Source organism: Varanus komodoensis, unplaced genomic scaffold (assembly GCF_004798865.1).
Source record: "Varanus komodoensis strain SLA01 unplaced genomic scaffold, ASM479886v1 scaffold22, whole genome shotgun sequence".
In the NCBI taxonomy this organism is placed as follows: domain Eukaryota; kingdom Metazoa; phylum Chordata; class Lepidosauria; order Squamata; family Varanidae; genus Varanus; species Varanus komodoensis.
In genome coordinates, this window is record NW_025335606.1 from 5,261,925 (window position 1) to 5,282,624 (window position 20,700).

At 51.4% G+C, this 20,700-nt stretch overlaps 1 protein-coding gene across 3 annotated transcripts in view; it reads right to left on the reverse strand.

Annotated features, from left to right (window-relative positions):
* Nucleotides 1–19,814, reverse strand: part of PSTPIP2 (proline-serine-threonine phosphatase interacting protein 2) — a 35,925-nt gene extending 16,111 nt beyond the window's left edge. The window contains exons 1-7 of one of the 3 annotated variants that reach the window (XM_044431080.1): nt 19,454–19,814; nt 6,677–6,777; nt 6,159–6,236; nt 5,124–5,158; nt 3,447–3,553; nt 1,602–1,664; nt 707–805 (exon numbers count right to left, since the gene is read on the reverse strand). In XM_044431080.1, the coding sequence (XP_044287015.1) occupies nt 707–805; nt 1,602–1,664; nt 3,447–3,553; nt 5,124–5,158; nt 6,159–6,236; nt 6,677–6,777; nt 19,454–19,486 (516 nt within the window). In that variant the 5' untranslated portion in view covers nt 19,487–19,814. Of the gene's footprint in view, nt 1–706; nt 806–1,601; nt 1,665–3,446; nt 3,554–5,123; nt 5,159–6,158; nt 6,237–6,676; nt 7,972–19,453 lie in introns of those variants that run through there. The other 2 variants (XM_044431079.1, XM_044431081.1) reach the window with 2 other exon arrangements.
* Between the last annotated feature and the right edge of the window lie 886 nt (nt 19,815–20,700).

Consider the following 20,700-nt stretch of genomic DNA (forward strand, 5'->3'; position numbering starts at 1 on the left):
CCAGCTTCTTGAGCAAGAGTAGGAGACCTCAGCTCAGCCTTCCCTAGATCTGTAACGTTCACTGCGACTTCCGGGCACTGCTGACACCAACAACTAAGCTGAGCTTAAGGCCCGAAGAATTAAGTGCAGCCTGATGGGTGTGTATGTGCACATTAGCAAATATTTCATCAAACAAAGCTGAAAATAAGAAGGGGCTGCATCCTGATAAGGCTGATAGCTCTGTACTATAACCCTTCACTTCTCCCAGACCCCCAGGGTTCCTCAGGGCAAAGGAGTTACACCAGTTTATGTCTGGTGTGTAGCCTATACATCCCTACCAAGATATGGCTGAAAAACAACCTTGCAAGAACACATCCTTGCAAATTGCTGAGGCTGAAGGCCATGAAAAGAAGGCGATCATGGAGAAGCGGTGGACTGGTGACCGAGCGTCCGCTGAGGTGCCTGGCCACCCCTCGGTTTTCTCTGCCCACCTCCATGTTTTCCTAATAAGTAATTGTTAAACTTTTTTTGTCTTTAAAAGACCTGCAAACTCGATGCACTGACCCCCTGCTTTTTCTTTGCAACCCTGCCCCCCTCCACACGGCCTGGAAAGTAGGGGTCACCACTGCAATGCACCGTTCTCCCTTCTTTGGTTCTGTTTTCCTGACAATTTCTGCCTCAGCCCTGTCCCGGTTCAATCCGCCCACACCTGTTACTTCTCAGTTACCTTTTCCTGTTGCTTTGCTGTGACCAGGTTGGTGCTCCGATGGACGGCCTGTTCTGCTTCATCTTTGTCCCGGCACCGCTGCTCATACAGCCTCTTGGCCTGTGGAAAGGCAAAACATAAGAGTTTGCAGGAGGGGACAGTGCGGTGTAGTGGTTAGAGTGCTGGACTGGAGCACGAGAGAGCCGCATTTAGTTCCCGCTTGTCCATGAAGCTCCCTGGGTAACTCTGGGCCAGTCATGGACTCTCAGCCAAAGCTACTTCACAGGGCTGTTTTTGTGAGGATAAAAATGGAGTGGATAAGAGACCAGATAAAAGGGGCAACAGTGCAGAGGAAATCATTCGGACTTCCCCAACCCAGCCCCCTCCAGTGTGTGGGACTGCCACTCCCATCCACCACAGCCAGCATATGGCTGAGAAATGAAAGGGCCCCACGCTCTCAGACAACATTTGGGACATCGGTTTGTTTCGTTCCCCAGCTCAAGAGGCTTGAAGAGAGTCAGACCTTCACTTCACTTCCCATGGTATCCACACACTTCTTCTGACCCACATTTAACACTGGTCAAACAGGTTTTGCAAAGCAGGAAACCTACAAAACCTTCTTAGCAAAAGAGGGAAGGGCAATGAAGTTGCTCTTAGCGTTCTTTTCCCAAACTGGAAAGGACTGAATTTTTCCAGACGGAGGGGAGGAGGGACCTGTGAGGGAAAGGGGCACACCAAACCAGCAAGAAGGGAATCCCATCTGTTTCTGGCCAGTTGTTGAAATATCCACAGGATACTGAAATTATTCCTCCCTCGTTTTCCTATGCAAAGTCTGGGCATCGCTGAGCCTGCATACAAGCTTAGTGGAAAATGAGGGACGCGGGTCTGATGTCATATTTTGAGAACAACGGTTCACCTCCAGAGTCTTCTTGTGCTGCATATTCCGGTTTTTATGAATGGCATCCATTATAAGTTCAACCTATCGAGAAAGTACCCAGTATTAGTCATCTGTTCTGCACTGAAGGAAGAAGAAAGGAGACGGTCTTCCCTTCTAAGAACAGAAGACCACACAGGAGTAACAAGAAAGAGAGATGCTGCGTCTTGTCTTCCACCTCGGCTTCAAAGCAAATCCACACTTCCTTGCTACAAGCATCTAAGTCAGGCCTTCTGATACCTGAGAGAGTTCAGAAGATGCTTGAAGCCCGGGGGCTTGACGCTGCCTGTGGGCTCTGTGATACCCAGCTGATGGTAGCCTCTTTCGGACTTCTTCCTCTGTTTTTAAGCATATAGGTATGCCCAAGATTGAAGCCGTAAGACACCTCCTGCCGGTGACCACTTACAGACTGTATATTCTGCACAACGCTCAGCTTGTGTATGAACTGCAAAGGGTGCAAAGCCAGTGGGTTGTGCCTTTGTCGTTCATAAACACGGAGGCCTTCGGCACAAAGCCCGAGGCCTGGGAGGTGATCTCCACCGCTCACACTCTGCAGCTCAGCAAGACGGCCGACTTTGGCCATCTTGCCACAACACTTCAGAGGGGGAAGGAAGGAAGCTGGAGTGCCACCAGAATATGCTGGAGTCTCACCCCCCACCCCGTCTCCTCCCCTCCTTGTGCCTCAGAACACTCCCTTTCCCCTTCTCCAAGGTCACTTTTCCAACCTCGGAGAAGCAGCCAACACATGCGGAACGGAGGGGCCTGGTCCACGGTTCCAAGGTTGGGGCTTTGAAGGATCCCCGTGGCCTCCTCAGGACTGCCTAGGGTCCATACAGTTGCTCTCCAAATGAGACAACCTATTTTAAATTCGCTTCCTTTTGCAGGTATTCAAATTTCATACCCTTTCAAGGTGTTAACTTTGACATACAAAGCTCTAAATGGTTTATGCCCTGGATATTTGACGGAACATCTCATTTCATATACACCCGCCCAAACTAAGCTCTTCTGCAGAGGTCCTTCTCTGGGAGCTCCCTCTGAAGGAGTTTGGAAGAGCAGCTACCTGGGAAATGGCCTTTCCAGTGCTGGCACCCCAGCTTTGGAACCTGCTCCCCAGAGAGGTGCACCTGGCGCTGATGCTTTATTCATTTCAGCGCCAGGTCAAAACCTTTTTATTCAGCTGGTAGAAACATAGAAACAGAGCAAGTCAGAAGGGACCTCACAGGCCATCTAGTCTGACCCTTGGCTCCAGTTGGTTCCACTCATGACATGCCCACCATGTGCATGTCTAGCCTACCCTTGAACATCGTCACCGATGGGGCCTCAACCACCTCCTGGGGCAGCCCATTCATGCCTTCAGGTCCTAACTGTCAGGAAGTACTTTCTGGCATCCACCTTGAATCTCGGCTCCCTTGGTATTTTAAGGGTTGATTGTTTTATCATACAATGGAATCCTTTTATTACATGTTGTTATACATTGGATTTGTATCTCAAGATGCTGTTGCTTTTCTGGTTTGAAAGCCATCTTGAAATCCATTTCGGATAAAGATGGGATGGAAATATTTTAATGACTCAATAAGTAAGGCACAGAGATGCACACCAGCAGCAACAATATTAAGCCCTCTTCCTTCTAGTGGGCATCACAACGCAGACTGGGCTCCAGCTAGAATCAACGCTGAAGACACGGAGGGTCTGTGGACCCTCTTCTCAGGCTTCGGAGGGACAGAGACATGTTCTAGAATCCCCATTAGCGTCAATCACACAGACCTGGGTAAAAGCAGCAGTCCTACCCACTGACCCCATTCCAGATTTTACTGAAGAGCTCCTGACCTTCTTACGGTGGAGCTTTTGCTTCTCCCTGAAGTCTTCTATTTTCTTGGCTTCTTCTCGTAGTATCTGGGCCAACTGGACATGGCTTTGACCCACGCTGTCCACCTCTGAAAGCACGGAAGAGCACGGTGAGGAAACACGGGTCGCAATCTGGCAGCTCCCAGCCACCACCGCTGGGAGAAAAATCACCCTGCCTGCTGTTTTACAGATGGGACACTGAGGCTGAAACACAGGAACTGGAATCGCTGCCCGCCATCACCCACCCTGCCTTCGTTGCCATGTCCTGCACGGGAGGAACACAAGGGTGCTGCTAGATGGGATGCTCCAGGGCTCCCAGGAAAAAAAGTCATGTGTAGCTACTCCATCTTGCTCTTCTTACAGTAGAATTACTATGCCTGTTTAGGCAGAGAAAAGTTCTACAACAAAAAGTCCTATTTGTGTTCTTTAGCATCCTGGCTCTGCCCCTTCTGCATTCGGCCCCACCTCTTTCCAGTCCCACCCACCGTGTGATGCCCACCTCTAAAGCTGATTTTGGCCCTGGGCTGGAAGGGATTCTGCACCTTCGCTTTACAGCAGCTGTCCATGATTGCAGGAAGAAGCGGCTTTGTTTATGTAAATAAAACAGATCACTGCAGGCAGCTTTTCTGCTGTGCTTAGCTCTTTTGGCAAAATAAAGGACAGCTGTTTTCATCCTCTCCCACCAAGTCTAGGCCCCGGCATTGAAACAGGCTCTGGGCACATTTGGCAGGTTAGGGTCTGAGTGTTGTCTCCAATTATTACACCCTGCATGGTTTAATTAAGAGTTAAAGTGTGGTCACCATACACAACATGATTGAGTGGGGGGAGACCAGGGAGCCCTGAATGAAACTGGCAACACTCTCTTTAATTTTAGCCAAATCATCTCTGTCTCCAGCTGTACCAAAGAAGTGGCTAAGAGGAAAGCAACAGGGCCACTCTGCTAGGGTGGCAAGGTCTCCTAATTTATGGACGGGAATCCTCTGTTTGAAGGGCTGTCAGAAAACAGTATTCTCTTTGAGCTTGTTCTCCTTTCCTTTCCCTTTCCCTTTCCCTTCTTATGGGCAGTGCAAGTCAGGTTTGAAGAGCAAAGCCCTCAAAAGGGAGACTGGGGCTCTCAAAGTGGTCCATGGACAACACCCAGAGACCTGATTAAGAGGCAAACAGCTCATCTGTTCACCATCTTCCCCACCAAGGTGAGATATTTTGTACTTCTAGCTATTATGTCTAGCTATTACATCTAAGCATGCATGCAGAAATATAAATCAGGAGGTGCAATTTGGTGCGTCGTTCATCCTCTGCTTTAGTGAAGCTGTCCCTATTTTGGGGCATTTCTCTGCATCTCCCCCTTCCCTGTCCCAGGAGTACTTCTTTTGCAGAGCTGTGCCCCTTCCAATTGTAAATGAGAACTCAATACCTCCATCCACCTTCGAAAGGTGGATTAGGTTCCACATTCCCTTGTAATGGTTCTAGGGAGGAAATGGGGCCTACGAAAAACCGCTGAAGACAGTTTAATTAAGAACAGAGGAAATGATACACAATATGGGACATTTTTCCAAGACAACCTGCAATTAGCGATGGATTTGGATGCACTGATTGCAGAGTGAGCCCACGTTTGCATCAAGGTCACAGATGCTCGCAAATTTACTCCTGGCTACTTACGTTGCTTGAAAACCTCCAGGGCTCTTCTCAGGGTGCTGAAGCGAAGAAAAACCACAAAGAAAGGTCAGAAGTCTGAGAGGCTGGAAACCCTGAAGCGAGTTTCAGATGACCTGAACGACTCTCAACACTTGGTGAGACGGTCCCTGCTCCTCCAATGCCCCTTCCAACAGCACAGGCAGGGAAAGACCCCCAAGCACCACGTGGCCGGAGAGGTTCAGCCGCACATCGTACACGTGGCCCTGAAGCGCCCTGCGAGGAGGAGGCCCCACAGGGCGCCATGCTCAGAGTGCTGGGCCGGGAGCGGAAGAGGCAGCTCTAGTGCCGGCTTGGCCACGAAGCACCCTGGGTGACTGTGGGTCTCTCACTCATGTCCAGCACGGCCTACCTGGCAAGGTTGTTGTGCGGAGTGAATGGAGAGAGGAGGAGGGTTAGGTGAGCTGCCCTGGATTCCTTGCAGAAATAGGAAGGATATCAAGGGAGGGAGGGCAGGAGGGCTAATGGCCCACAGCCAGGTCCCTCACTAGGGCTAGGCCAGGCCCTAGGGTGCAAGAGCTGAGAGCAGGGCTTGAGTCTGCAGAAGGCAGGGCTGGGCTGCCACTGGGACCCCCCGACCTGCCCCTCCTTGCCACCTGCTTGCTCACCTGTCCCCAATTCTGCCCCAGACAATAGGGAAGGAGGCCAGAAGAGGATGCGGCCCATTCTCTCTGCCTGCCAAGCCAGCAAGGTGGAGCAGGGACGAGAGCGAGGGCATGATGGGAGAAGGTCCCCCAGCTGCCCTCCAGCCCTGAAATCCAGGCTCTGGCCGTAAAACCGAATGCTCAACCATGCTGGCAGTTTTCTATCTCCTGTCCTGCCCTTGGCCTTTCCACTGCTCCCCCACCACGCTTTTGGCCTGTCCTGCCACCAAAATGTGGCCTGAAGGGCTTTTTCTAAACCGAATCCAGTCCTCAGTCTGGGAGAGAGCTTCTCCGAGCAGAGAAGCAGAGCCAGGCAAGTTCTTAAAAGACACCCTTTCAAAGAAGCTCATGGACTCACTTCAGTTCTGTCTGTCCGCAGGGCTTCTTCCTGGATAAATTGATGAGCTCCTTCCCGTATCTTTCTTCGATCAAAGCCCTGTTGCATGGGAAGCAAGGCCATTAGAGGGACTGGGCAGAAAAGCAGGGAGTGGGAGAGGGAACCAAGAAAAGAAGGTGGAATTTTATCCAAAGGGTGGCCACCAGGAAAAACCCCAGGGAAGCACCTGGTTGCCCTGAAGCTATTCGCAGTACATGCCAAAACAACCCAATGCGAGCTTAGCCAGGAATAGCAGGCGTGGCAAAACCTAAAAAGCAAAGCCAAGAATATTTTTTCTTGTTGAGCACCTATAAGCATAATTATCACATGTTTAGGCGGGAAAGGTTTGGCGACGGGGCTGCGGGAATGCATATGGAGCTCTGAAAAAACACTGCTGGGCTGAGGCAGCATCTTTTAGGCATCACCAAGGCCAACCGGTTTGGGAGAAGATCAAAGAAGCGAGGGTCTTTGCTGACCCCGGAGATGGCACTGGTACATACCTCTCCTTCAGGAAGTCTTCGAACTCCTTGCAGTTCTTCCTGCCATCATTGAGGTGTTGGATGATGCTGTCATAGCCGGTTGTGCTGATGAGGTCCCCACACTGAGCAGAGAGTTTGAAAAATTTGCTTAGGATAAGATTACAAATGGTTCTCCATGGGCTGCGTGGCATTTTGGGCTTTAAAGTCAAGCAGGATGTCCCCTTCCATTAACCCCACGAAGGGCTTCCAACAGGGCTGAGAAACCAGTACCCTCCAAAGGTTGATGGCCATTAACTCCCATCAGCCCCAGCCCATCTGGCCAATGATTAGGGATGATGGAAGCTGAAGTTCAACATCTGGGGGGCCACATATCCGCCCCTCCAGTTCACAGACGTAGCCACACAGCAGAAGTGCCAGCCTCAGTTTCCCTTCTGTAAAGGTGCTGCAACTCTGACTTGTCCCTTAGGCATGCTGTGGGACTGACCCAAGAAAATACAATTGAGAATTCCCTCCCACAGCAGGAGCCCATCTTCCCATGGAAATTTGAGTCCCCTCTGTCCAAAGTGTCTGTTCAAGGATAGTCCACTATTCCCTATTTATTTGTTTATCCGTTAGAGTGATATCCTGTCATTTTCCTTTTAAAGAACTTGTAGAGACTTTGGTCATCTTCCTCCTCCTGCTCTCAATCTTATCCCAACAACAGCCCTGCAAGGTAGGATGGGCTGAGAGTCTGAGACAAGCCCAAAGTCACCCAGTTGGCTCCATGGCTGAGTGGGGACTAGAACCACTACACCACACTGTTCTCTACTGCTGGAGGGCAGAACCTCAGGCCTTGGGTCAAATCCAGAGCAAATCTGGCCCTCCAGAGTTTGAGACAAGCGTTCGCCCTTCCTCTCTCACGCTCCTCTTGCTCCGAATCCATGGGCAAATTCTCGGCTTTTGGTTATGTGTTTCCCCATTCTAAAAAAGCTCGAAATGACTCTCCTAAGGCATTTCTCCTTGCAGTAAGATGTCTAAGCTAAAATATACCGGCATTTGAAGAGACGCCCTCTTTTCCTGTGAGCCGCTCACACTCATGCACACGCCAAGACTTTCTCCCCACTTGAATTTGGCCCTCAGGTTGAAAGAGTTTTTCCTTGCCAAATTCCTTTGCAAGTCCCAAGAACTGTCAGTGTTTAATTCTGGTCCTGCTCCTAAGCATTTTTTTTAATAAAGATTTTAAACTAAAAACTAAAAACATCAATCATCAAATACATCGGACGTACTGGGTCAGCCCCCTATAACATATCTTTCTAACATTCTATAATCATATTCAAATCAATTTATAGAGACATCTTTAAATCTAAGCCAAGTCCCGTTTCTCCAGCCAGTCATAAAAAAGGTCCCAAGTTTGATAGAAGTCAGTATCTTCTTTCTCCTTCAGTGATAGAGTCAATCTGTCCATTTCTGCACAGTCCAGAATCTTTTTTAAAATCAGTTCCTCAGTGGGTAATTCCTCACTTCCAGTATTGAGAAAGCACAATCCTCACCGCTGTGATTAAATGTAGCATCAAATACATTTCTTGTTTGCTAATATCTTCCGGTATAATGCCTAACAAGAAAATTTCAGGTTTAAAAGCTAAGGGTTTTTGTCCTGCTCCTAAGCATTTAAGAATAACTCGGCTTGCACATGCTACTAAGGATTGTGTGTGGGAAGCCTGGAATGTTTCAAACTGCCAGACATCTTCAGCTGTGCAATAGTATAGAAATGAAATAATAATAATAATAATAATAATAATAATGATGATGATGATGATGATGATGATAGGAAAAAGCAATAAAACAGTAGAGAATCCCACCTCCCTGAGGTCTCCAGCATAATAATTTTCAAAAGTGCTCCTTTCCTGTTTCCTAAACAATATTGAGATGAAATTTCCCTGAATATGGAGAAACCAAGCGTGTCTCTCCACTGCCCTGCTTCATCGCCAAACCAGTAAATATCACAGCACCAGAAACTTCACTGCTGGAAGGAAGAAGTAGCACCTGCAACAAAAAGTTGCAGCGCAGGGAAGTTCCTAACCAGCCGTGTGCTTTCTGAGGTTGCTCCATTCTATTTCCCCTTCCCCCTGGTTAATCTCTGGCAAAGCCCGGGAGTGCCCCACAAGCCTGCTGGTAAGCGATCCCCCAGGAGGACAGGGCTGTTTCGGGCTGCACTCGGATGCGCAGTGGCAGAGTTGCCTTGCGATCATCACACAGGATGCCCCCCATCCGAGAAGGAGCGGCGCAACTGAAAGCAGGCCCCAAGAGAGAGGAACAGGAGAAGCAGAGGCTGCTTCACACAGAATGAGCTTTCGACATGCTTGATGTAACTCGTGGAGGAAGTGAAAGGTCGGAGATGGCTGAAAAATAAAGGAACTCCGGAGGCCTTTTCCAAACTGCCCTGGAGCATTTGCAGCTGCGTGGCGAAGGATGAACGCCACGCAGGGCACGCTCAGCTCCAGATGGGCAGCCACCCCAGCCGTGCTCTTCCCCCAGGCTACTGCATGCTGGCAGCCCCGGGATGCCAATACTGCGCTGCCCCAGAAATGCCCTCCTTCCCCAACACGGTGCCCTCTGGACCTGCTGGGCAGCATCTCCCACCTTCCCAGCCAGCTGCAGAGGTTCTCTTGGCTGCTGGAGCTCCGAGAGCAAAAGGCCTTGGACCAGCCCTGTGCATAAACCACAAAAAGCAGCCAAGCCAGAAGACGCTCACTGAGCTAAGTTATGAACGCCTCCCTTGAGTCACTCCGGACGTCATTCAAGCCCAGACGTTACGAAGATGCTTTCCAATAACAGCAGAAGAACTACAGGCCATGCATAGATTCATTTATTTACATGTATTGGTGGGGAGATGGCTTGAGCTTCGGGCTCTCCGAGGCACCAAACACACACACACCAAACACAGAGAGATGCTTCTTGCAGCCAGAAGCTTATATAAGTACAGCGTGTGCTGCTGAGGTGCTCCATGCATCACCGGAAGACCACACCGGACATGGCACATTTATGTACGAATGTCTGTGTAGCCCTGGAGGCGTTCGCACTGTTCCAAGCAAGCTACAGAAGATGGACACAGCAGCCTTCCACCACAAGATGCGCGTGACCCAACGGGTCCGATCATTCCCAGCCTGGATGGCCCAGGAGGCCCCTTCTGACTCGCTCTGTTTCTATGTTTCTGCCAGGTCCCATCAGCCCCAAAGAGTCCTGCCACATCTCAAGGCAGGCCTCCTCAAGCAGGTGTCTCAGCATCCCCTGCCAGCTTCCCTTACCAGCTGGAGATGGTGGAACTTGTAATCCAGTGTATCTGGAAGGCAAAGAGTTGGAGAAGGTTGCCTTACGGTCTGAACTCCTTATCATGGCCTGACCTTTTCCAAGAGCCGGTGACCTAAGCTGGGTGAGAAGCTCCCTTCAAAGAGATGAATTCCCTCAAAGGCTTATCCAAGGATCAAGCTGCAGCTCTACCTGCAAAGTATTTTAAAACAGCTGCCTAGGAAGCAAAGATCCTCTGGCTGCCTCATCTCAATGCTTCAATGGTTGAGAGGATTCAAGGCAACAGAACGAGCTTCCAAAGACCAGGTCCCAACGAAAGGCAGCTTGGTTGAAAATCCCTTTCTTCAGCAGCAAAGAAGACACATGAGCAATAGCAGGATGATATCTGAGGAGCGCTATTTATGTGCAGGATGTCTGAAAAAGGAGAAAAACGGAAGTGGCCGCAGCCAGGTGAAAGCAGAAGGTCCGGGACTCATACAGAGACACGTCTTTCTTTGTGCGAGAGAATGAGCCGGTGTGGTACAACAGTGCAAGCGCTGGATCTTATCTCAGGCCCAGTCCCTACTTGGCCGTGAAGCTCACTGCACCATTTCAGGCCAGCCTCGCCCACCTCGCAGGGTTGCTGTTGTGAGGGTAAAATGCAGAGAAGGCGCACTTTGCCTTGGGTTCCTTGCAAGAGGAAGGAAGGAGGGACGTGCATGTAATCACAGAACAGAATCACAGAGTAGAAGAGTCAGGAGGAGCCAAGAAGGCCATTGGGTCCAATCCCCAGTGCAGCGAGATGGCAGAGCATTCCTGCTCATCAGAGTGGACCGCCCTCCTTCTACCTGATGCCCCCTGGAAGTCTTGGACTACAAGTCCCAGCCCTACTCAGCCAGCATGCCAAGCTGAAGGAGGCTAACGGCACCTTTCAGAGCCTTAAAACAATCCTAGGACGTCCACCGGGATCTTATTGTGCAATTGCTCTTCCGCATCCACAGGATTTTCAGCAGGTCCAGTCAACTGCATCTTCTGTTCACAACCATCCAGTACCTGCTAGATGCTCCTATGCCTTTAACAACTCAAGTTCTGCCCACCGTTTACACCTGATCAGCCTGGAGCTAAAGCCACTGGAACAGTCCAGGTGGCTTTGCTTTCTGCTTTGCTAGGCCAGCTAGCAACCCTTGTAACCCATAATCTCAGTCAGTAACTCACCACCCAGGAAAAGGACCGGCCAGAGGGCCTTCTGACAGGCCAGGGAGTTTCAGATGTGATGCGAACACGCCAGGTTAGTGTCACATGGCACAGGCTCCTCACCGGCACAGGAGGCAGAAGCGTGAGTGCAAAGCGCAAGCCTGGGGTGTGTCTAGGTCTCCCTCTGTGGAACAGCTAGAAACGGAAAAGCTTCTTGCAGGACTATCTGTGGGAAACGGAGACGGGCCATTTCGAGGTGCCAAGTCCTCTGCTCATGAGTCCTTGGAGAAGCACAGCGCGCGCACACACAATGGCGTGAAACAAGCACAATGAAGAACACAAAGGGCCAGAACACAGGGACTAGGATCAGGCAACACAACAGGGACGAGCATCGCCAGTTGCGGCACCAAGCCACTGTGGTATACTGGATCTAGCGCCGGACTAAACTGGGAAGAACACCCAGGTCCAAACTGAACGGAGCTCACAGTCCTCCCACACGCACATGGGCCGGTTTGCCTGTAATGAGAGCAGGAGAATTTCCCTGAGTCTTCCCATTGCTGCCTGGCTACCATCTGCAAGGCAAGGGCAAGGCAGAAGTTGTGGCGAGAAGGAAGTGAGAGATGCGGAGCACTTCCGAAAGCCTGAGAAATGAGAAGTGGAAGCTGGCGCAATTCTCACAGCCTCTGTAGAACCTGACTCTGGGGCCAACAAGAAGACGAGCACTCACGGGCAGCAGGACTGGTCTACCACATTTTGAACTATGCGATTCCCCATCCAAAGAGAAGGCCTTTCATGGGCTCCAGGCAATGACACCCAGAGCTGAAAATCCCTGGACTGCATCACTGCAGGATCAAGAGGGTTTCCCCAGATCGGAAGCCACATTTGCAGTGGTCTCTCCAGTTCCAACCGCAGGACCAGGCCATCAAACCGGCCTGCCTGGGCTCCCCAATCAGCCCTCTGGGGCTCCTGAAGCAGTCCCTCCCCAGCTGGGGAAAAAAACAAATGCATAGACACAAAACAGGGAATATGCAGCTCAACAGAACTTGAAAAGGACCTTAGCATTACTGCGAAGAACAAGCTAAATATGAGCCAAGAATGCAATGCAGTGGCAAAAAGGGCAAATGCTATTTTGGGACGCATTGACAGACATATTACTTCCAAATCACCAGAAGTAGTAGTTCCTCTATACTCCTTGCTAGTCAGACCTCATCTGGAATACTGTGTCCCGTTCGGGGCACCAAGATTCGAGAAAGATTCAGAAAAGCTAGAATGGGTGCAGAAGAGGTCAACAGAAATGGTCCAGGGTTTGGAAACACTGGGTGTGTTCAGCTATGGGAAGAGAAGAATGAGAGGCTGTCACAAAGAGGAAGGTCAATATTGCTTCTCGCTGATACGGGAGTGTAGGTCACAGAATAATAAATTCAAGTTGCGACAGCCCAGGCTCAGGCTAGATAGCAGGAAAAGCTTCCTCATGGTCAGAGCAATGCAGCAGTGGAACCAGCTGCCTGGAGAGGTGGGGGCTCTCCCACAGTGGAGACATTCAGAAGAAGCTGGACAGCCCTCTGAGTGGGATGGTGTGACGTGGTGTCCTGCAACAGCTGGGGGTTGGACCCGATGACATTCCTGGCCCCTTCCAACTCTATTCTATGATTCCCTTTTTCCACTGAGGACTCTTTGTTCGGTGGCTTCCTGGCTTTTGCTCAGTTCTTCCCCTCGGGGTAGTTATTTATCTGAAGGTAATTTGGAGCTCCTCCACCCTTGGAATGCATCTCCCAATTAGAATCCAGTCCTTGGGCTTAAAGCTGTTCCGTACCCTGGACTATCCCACCAAGAGTGGCTTGCTTCTTATGCAAGCCACCTTGGGTGAAATTCCCCGCTGGGCTTGCCTTTGTGCATTTGAAAACTTCAAGAACTGCACAAGAACGCCACACTGGTTACCACGCATGGATCCAGCCACGGGGTGCTGCCACACGGTCTGGGATAGGGCAGCAGGTGGCTTCCTAACCCATCTCAGCAACCACCCTGGCCTGGTTCGCATGTAACGGCAAGCCGTGGCGTGGCCTCCACCATGGCCTGGGTTTTCAAAATGGTGGCCAGGGAGGAAGTCTCATGGGCACTTTTCATAACAGGGAAACCGGCCCACTGTGGTATACTGGTTCTAGCACTGGACTGAACTGGGAAGACCCAGGATCAAACCACGCTCAGTCTCTCTCTCTCTCTCTCTCTCTCTCTCTCTCTCTCTCTCTCTCTCTCTCTCTCTCTCACACACACACACACACACACACACACACACACACACACCTGCCTCATGGGCTTGTTGGCAAAATGAAGGTCCTTATGGGGAAGGCAGACTGTAATTGTAATCCATCCGGTGAGAGGGCGTCTAAGATTTCAACCATGCTGTGGAGAAACGCTACGTTGGAGGGCATTGTGGGAGATTTAAATGGTGGCTCAGAGACCCAGATCTGAGCTACTGAGGGAGCGGGTGGCCCCCACTTGAGGACTGGGGCCTGGCATTGGCCCAAAGGGTCCATTTCCACAGCACCAGGTCCACTTCTTTGGGTCTCCTCTTGATAAATGTCGACAGTTTCACCCAACAGCTGACCACCGGATCAGTCTTTGAGGAGTCAGCCTTCTGATGGCAAGGGTAACTCGACAGGCAACAATTCCCATCAGCCCCATCCAGAGTGGCAAATAGCTGGGGAAAATGGGGGCTGTAGTCCACCGGGTTCCCTGCCCTCTGAACTGGCTGTGATAAGGGAATTCATATATTCTAGACACTGTTTCCTTATACCTTTGCCAACTACAAGACGGCAGCCGATCCGGGTTTCCTCAGCCCATCTCTAAATGGTTAACAGAGCATTACTGTTTCCATCAGCTCTTAGCATGTGACCTGCTGCCTGGAGTATTTAGCAGCCTGTTCTGTGCTGGAGCTTTTGGTTTTGGGATTGCTGATATAAATGACAAAATAAAAAGCATTTGCTGTACTGTTAGGAAGAGATTCTGGGAATAAATGTTGTTTCTTCTCCCTCGGACACTCCCTCCCAGTGCAAATCCAGGTAATTGTTTGTGGCCTTCTCACAGAATAGCTAGACAGAAATCAGCTTTCTCCCCACCACTGTAGCTCCCCTTGGGTGTGCTGGCCAAGGGCCATGCTGACTGGGGATGATGGAAGCTGCATTCCAACCTATAGAGAGGATGCCAGATGGCAGACCACTGATATAAATCACCTCCTCCCCAGGGAGAGGCATTTGCCCCAACAATTCATCCACGCAAACTCCCCCATGTTATTTTAGCAACGTTTTCCCCATACAGACGCCATTCCATCCAAGCTCCAAAGAACAAACCGTGGCTAAGAGACCCAAGAGGCTAAGCAGATCCACCAAAGGCGGCATCACCCAACACCTGAGCACCTCATGCGCCAAACATCATCCACTCCATCTTCAAGCAAAGGCTTCTTCCGGGCCTTCCTAACGTAATCCTCCCTCGCAGGGTTGGTGCAAAGGGCATCATCCCATGAACAGAGTCCAACTAGATGAGTGGCTGAGCAGCACTGGTGACAAGATGGCTTCTTCCCACCAAACTGCAGAGCAGCAGGTTCGTTTCGGGAGGCCTGGAAAATGGCACCGCGCTCCGGCCAGCCCTCTCCCGAGCATTTGCCGCCTGAGGCAGCTGCCTCACCCTGCTTCACTTGGGGCCGGCCTTTCTCCCTTCTAACGTAAGTGCTCCCAACAACCAGGAGAGGGGATTCCACCAATCCCACTGGATTTCACCAAGCTGTCGGTCGCAAACCCCATAACCTTTCTTGGTCAGGCATTGCCAGCTCAAACCCATCAGAGTATACACGCTTTTGGGCAGGGGTTTGGCTCAGTATTCATGACTTTACACTTGCTTATGTCGAAACTACATTTACCATTTTAATGCCCATCTTCCCATTTTGGAAAGATTCTTTCAGAGTTCTTCACAATGATTCTTTCTTTCTTATATTTATAGCCTGACCTTTCTTCCTTTCAAGGAACTCAAGGCAGCTGCCATATTTCTCTTCCTCCTCTCAATCTTATCTTCACCACAACAGTCCTGTGAGGTAGGTTGGACTGAGAGTCTGTGAATGGCCTGAAGAGACCCAGTTGCTCTTTGGCCGAGTGGGGACTTGAACCCAGGTTGCCTGAGTCCCAGTCCCATATTCTCAACCACTACACCACACTGGCTCTTTGCTTTAACCTCCCGAAACATGCCTTCAGCAAACCTGGCACCTCACTGCCCATTCTGAACTCCAGCTCATTAATGAACAGGTTAAAAAGCACCCATCCCCGCGGGACTCCATTGTTCTCTGCTTTCTCTTCTTTAACCAGTTACTGATCCATAAAAGGACTTTTCTCTTATCCAATGAGTGCTAAAGTTACTCAGAAGTCTTTGGTGTCTCCAGTAGGATGCCTTGAACAACCCTAAAAGCTTCGTAAGACAGGACTTCCCTCTACAGCAGCCCTGTTAACTTTATTTCCCCAAGTTCTTCCCCTGCATGTTGAGAATTGTGTCTTTAATAATGCTTTCCAACTGTTTGCCCAGAAGAGACATTAACCTAAGTGGCCTGTAATTTCCTGGATCCCTTTTTAAAAATTGGCATTACATCAGTCACTCTCCAGTTCTCTGGTGCAGAAGTGGGTTTTAAGGGTACATTACGTATTTTTGTTTCAAAATCAGCAGTTTCACATCTAGGTTCTTTAATTGCTGCTGGAATTTATTTTTCAGTTTGTCATTAAAGTCTTAGCAACCTATTTCTTGTCACCACCATCGGTCTCGGATCACTTGCTGAAAACGTCAGTACAGGTAATCTGCTCTGTATCTGCAGGAAAGACAGATTAAAATAATCCATTCATCTCTGCAATTTCCCACTTGCAATCCTGCAAAGTAGGCCAGGATTATTGGCTGTGAGCAATGGCAACAGGGTTGAGAGAAGCTTGCCAGCAAGACATCCCTGTGCCCACTGCCTTTTCCTCACCGTTACCGCTGCTGCTGTTCTTTTGCATTTATATCCCGCCTTTCTTTCTCTTGCAAGGGACCCAGAGGGGCCGAAAATGGCCTTCCTCTCCATTTCATCATTACAGCAACCCTGTAGGCTGAAAGTCTGTGACCGGCCCAAAGTGAGCTTCACGGATGCATGGGAAAGAGAACCCAGATTTCCTGGGCCACTGACCACACAACTGCACACACCTCTTTGGCCCACGACAGAAAGCCCTATTTGAATATTTCGGCTAAGTATTTGCCTTATTTACTTTTAGAACATGAGTGAGGGTGGGGTTGTCATTTTTATACCAAATGGGGAAGCATATGCAAAGCTAAACACACACCTTTTTGCAAGTTCCACTGCCCCAGAGCTGGAACTGAAACAGCCTGGCAGAAAAACAGCTGACACAAAACTCTGGACACAGTATGGGAGAACCGGACACAATCAGGGGCTGGGGAATGCTGGTGTTGCAGGACTGCTTTCCGCCAAAACCCATGCAGGTTTGCATCTCTAATGCTGCAACTTCTGAAATTAGTATTTCCAGCAAACCCATAGGATGCTCCACATTTGTGCGCATCAGCTGTGACATCACCCTTTTCACCAAGGCCAACGCTTCAAGAGTTTCAAAATCCAAGGCAAAAATTTCAAGGCACTGGAGCAGCACGTGCATGTTTAGCATAGCTCTGAGCATTCAGCGCATTTGCACAGACATCGCCCTGGCTGGGAGGTCCCAAGTGGGCAAGCGTGGCTGGTTGGGGTGTCTTAGGGTTGCTGCGTGATTTACTAACGAACCAAGCATCATTGCCAGGGTGAGACACATTGTCAAGCTGTGAGCGGCATTTGTAAGGTGGTTAATAAGTGGTTTATTTTGTGCGTGCGCAAGCCAGGCCTGCTGCTTGAACCCGGAGGTCATCCGCAGTGCTCATTCTCTGCCGGGTCCTGACAAAAGAAAGGCAGATAAAGGCCCTTCCAAGGGTAGCACACGCTCTCCAAAGAGGCTCTTCCTGGCACCTCCACTGTGTTCTTTTCAGCTTATTCTCAGTGGCAGGCATGTTAGTTTTGCCATTTCTGCAGTTCTGTTTCTGGTGCTGTATTCTGAACCCTTGCAGCATTGCTAGGTTCTGCTTAACGATCATTCTAAATCCATACTCAAGCTTTAACCTTTTAAACTTGCTTGGTTTTCCTCCCATTGTGTATTTTATAGTTTCAATTGCTGCAAACTAGTCAAAGAGTTTCAGCAGGTGGAAGGTGCAAAAATGCAACAACTGCATCACTAACCCTGAAAAATGGCTGTTATTGTTATCATCACCACCCCATCCCATGGATTGGAAAGACGATGGCAACCCCCCCCCCCCCGTTCACGCAACATTCTCATTATTGCGTTGCATTTCTATCCTGACATTTCTCCTTTAGCAAGGAACTCTAGGCAGCTTTCACAGTTCTCCTCCACTCCATTGTTATCCTTCCAACAACATCCTTGTGAGGTAGGCTAGGCTTACAGTCCATGACTGGCCCAAAGTCATTCAATGAGCTTCATGGCTAAGCCTGAATCTCCCAAGTCCCGGTCCAACATCCGAGTCTACACATCACACACCTGCCTGCAGCTGCGGTGATTTCTAGGCACTTAAAAGATTCCAAGTTCAGGATACGACTCAGATTTAATATGGTACAAATTTACATGCAATCTGCATGTACTAATTTGTATCTATTGGGGGGGATTTAAAAATAATTAGTAGGACTGCACAGAAGGCAAACCGAGCCAGTAATTTCTCACCCGTATCATTGCAAACAAAACTAACTGTTCAATTAATCTGCAGTGTGGCCCAGTTCATCCCCAACCCATGGAAAACTGTTTTCTCAGCCCAACTGCCCTGCAGAGGACATTTTGGGTTCGTGTGGGAGATATTGCAGGGGAGAGATACTGAGAAAGAGAGCCCTTCCTGTGCCAGCTATAATCCAGCTGAAAATTGCTTCCTTCCAGGGCAATGAAACTGGGCAAACTCAGGGCCCTGTGGAATAGAATGGGGCAAAGGCCCTGTCAAAACAGCCCTATCTGAGAATCAGTCATATTAGCAAATAGCCGCAGGGCAAAGCCATCTGGCAAGTTCGTGGAGCAGGTAATTTTTTGCCTGAGAAGTTCTCAGCAGCTCCCCCATCCAGTACACTCTGCCAGGAAGCCAGTCCCATGGGATTCAGCAGAACTTGCTTCTGAGCAAGCCTGTCTCGGATTGCTCTGCTTGCTGCTAGGCTACCCCAGATCAGGGAGAGAAACTCCTGAGGCGCTTGTACAGAAGTGTTGCAAACACACAGCAATTAGCAGCTGCATCCCAGGGTTTAGCGTGCAAATTTAACTCTGGTCAGAAGCCTGCACACAAACCAAGAAAAAGGGTGCAGTACCTGCTCCACCGCGCAAGCCGAAGCCGGAGGCTGGAAGCGGCTTTTTCCTCAAGCAAGAGAAGCCAGAGCCCCAGCCCCCGTGATCCAGAATCGCCCTGCATCGATCGCCCCGCGCATTTTTTGCCTGCCTATGGATCACTCAGCCATGAAGGGAAGGAACTCTTTGCACATGCAACAAGTGCAGACTTGGGTTATGATGTTCTTGCGTTTGCAGCGGAGTCCAGGAACTCGACCATGCAAGCGAATGAAAACAGACAGCGAGCCAGAGAAGAGACTTCGGTGCAGAAGTAATGCAGGCTAACCAGCCGCTGCAGACCGAGGAAGCCACACATCCTGGGAAGTCCAAGCAGCTGATGCATTTCTTGTGGCTCAAAGTTCTGGGGCAGCAGCCCCATCACCAATCCACAAATCCGCCTTTCTCAGTCTGACGCACTGGACGACAACACCCACGAGCCTACAGAGAACTACGAAGCCGAGACCTCAGCCGGGGAACGCTGTTCCATTATTCCGCTGTGTGACCCTAACTCACCACGCGCAATGCTAGCCTTCACGACATCACAGGACTCCGGGTCAGTGCGCCTTAGTCCTCCAGAGACAGGACTAGGATGCCCATCGTCCCCAGCCAACACATCTGGAGGGGTGCCAAGCTTGGAAAAGGCTGGGCGAGGGCATCCCATGCCCCTACTCATTATTCTATTTCTCTACCGCCCCACAGCCAAAGCCGTCTAAGCTGCCCGTTCCCTTCTGAGGGAGTGGGCAGCCCACCGATGCCCGGCCAGGTGAGGGCACACCTGGTGGGAGTCGCCCGCCCGCGCATGCCTTCAGGACGCGGGACCCGCCGCGGCGGGGGTCCCCCCCGCTCGCCGGGGTCGGGTCAGCCAAGCCCCGCTCTGGACCGACCTTCTGCTCCCAGGGGGAGCCCCCCGCGCCCCGCTCACCCAGAAGTTGTTCTTGAAGAGGGTCTCCCGCATCCTGGCTGCCGCGGCTCCGGGAAGCGCGCTTCCCTCCAGGGGCCAAGGGTGCGAAGAGCGAGGGAAGGCGGCTGTGCGGCGGCGGCGGCGGCGGCGCTCTAGTTCCTCAATTCGCCGCGCCCGCGCTGGGTCCTAAAGCCCGCGCGCCGGCCCAAGGCAGCCGGTCCTCCCGGCCCGGAGCAGCGGCGCCGGGTTGCGTGGCCCCGGGCGGAGCCGGGCCTGCTCGGCGGGAGGCGCGACTGGCCGCCGCTCCTAAAAAGGACGTGGCGGCTGCGAGGAATGCAGCGGGGAGCGGCCGGCGGGACCGGAGCGGCGCCCCGCCGGGAAAGGGAAGCGCCGCCGGGATGGCTCCGCTCCGAGGGGCGGGCGCGGGCGCGGGGCGTTTCGCCTCCCCTCGCCGAAGCCCGGGATCTCAAGGGGTCGCCGCAGGAGCGGATCGTGGGAGGCTTAGCGCACAGGGCCGCTTTACGCTCTGGAAGCCGCTTCCACGGGACGGCGCCCCGGCGGGACGGCGTTCGAGGCGGGCTGCGCGGACGCACGGAGCAGAAGGCTGCCGGGCGCCTCGTCCTGCGGGCCACGCTCCCTCCCATATGAGAGGCCGTACGCCCATGCGCTCCGTCCTGGGGAACATGGGAGGGAGGGAGGGAGGGAGGGAGGCAGGGCGCTGCTGCCCGCGCCTCCCGTGCCTGGGTTCCCGTGGGCGGCCGGTTGGCGGCACCGGGATGACCCGGTCCTGGTTGTGACCCAGCCCGGCTCGGGTCGCCTTCTTAGGTGTGGCGCGCATGGGAGCTGTACTTTACACCTCTGCAGAGAACAGGGGTGCTGTTGTGTGCGCGGGAGTAGCCGGGCACGCCAAGTTTGCGGAAGGTGGTTGTTGTTGTTAGTCGCGAAGTCGTGCCCGACCCATCGCGACCCCATGGACAGCATCCCTCCAAGCCTTCCTGTCCTCCACCATCCCCTGGAGTCCACCTAAGCTCACACCAACTGCCCCAGTGACTCCATGCAGCCACCTCATCCTCTGCCATCCCCTTCTTCTTTTGCCCTCTATTGTTCCCAGCATTAGGCTCTTCTCCAGGGAGTCCTTCCTTCTCATTAGGTGGCCAAAGTATTTGAGCTGCATCTTCAGTATCTGGCCTTCCAAAGAGTAGTCAGGGTTGATCTTTAGGACTGACCGGTTTGATCGCCTTGTGGTCCAAGGGACTCGCAGGAGTCTC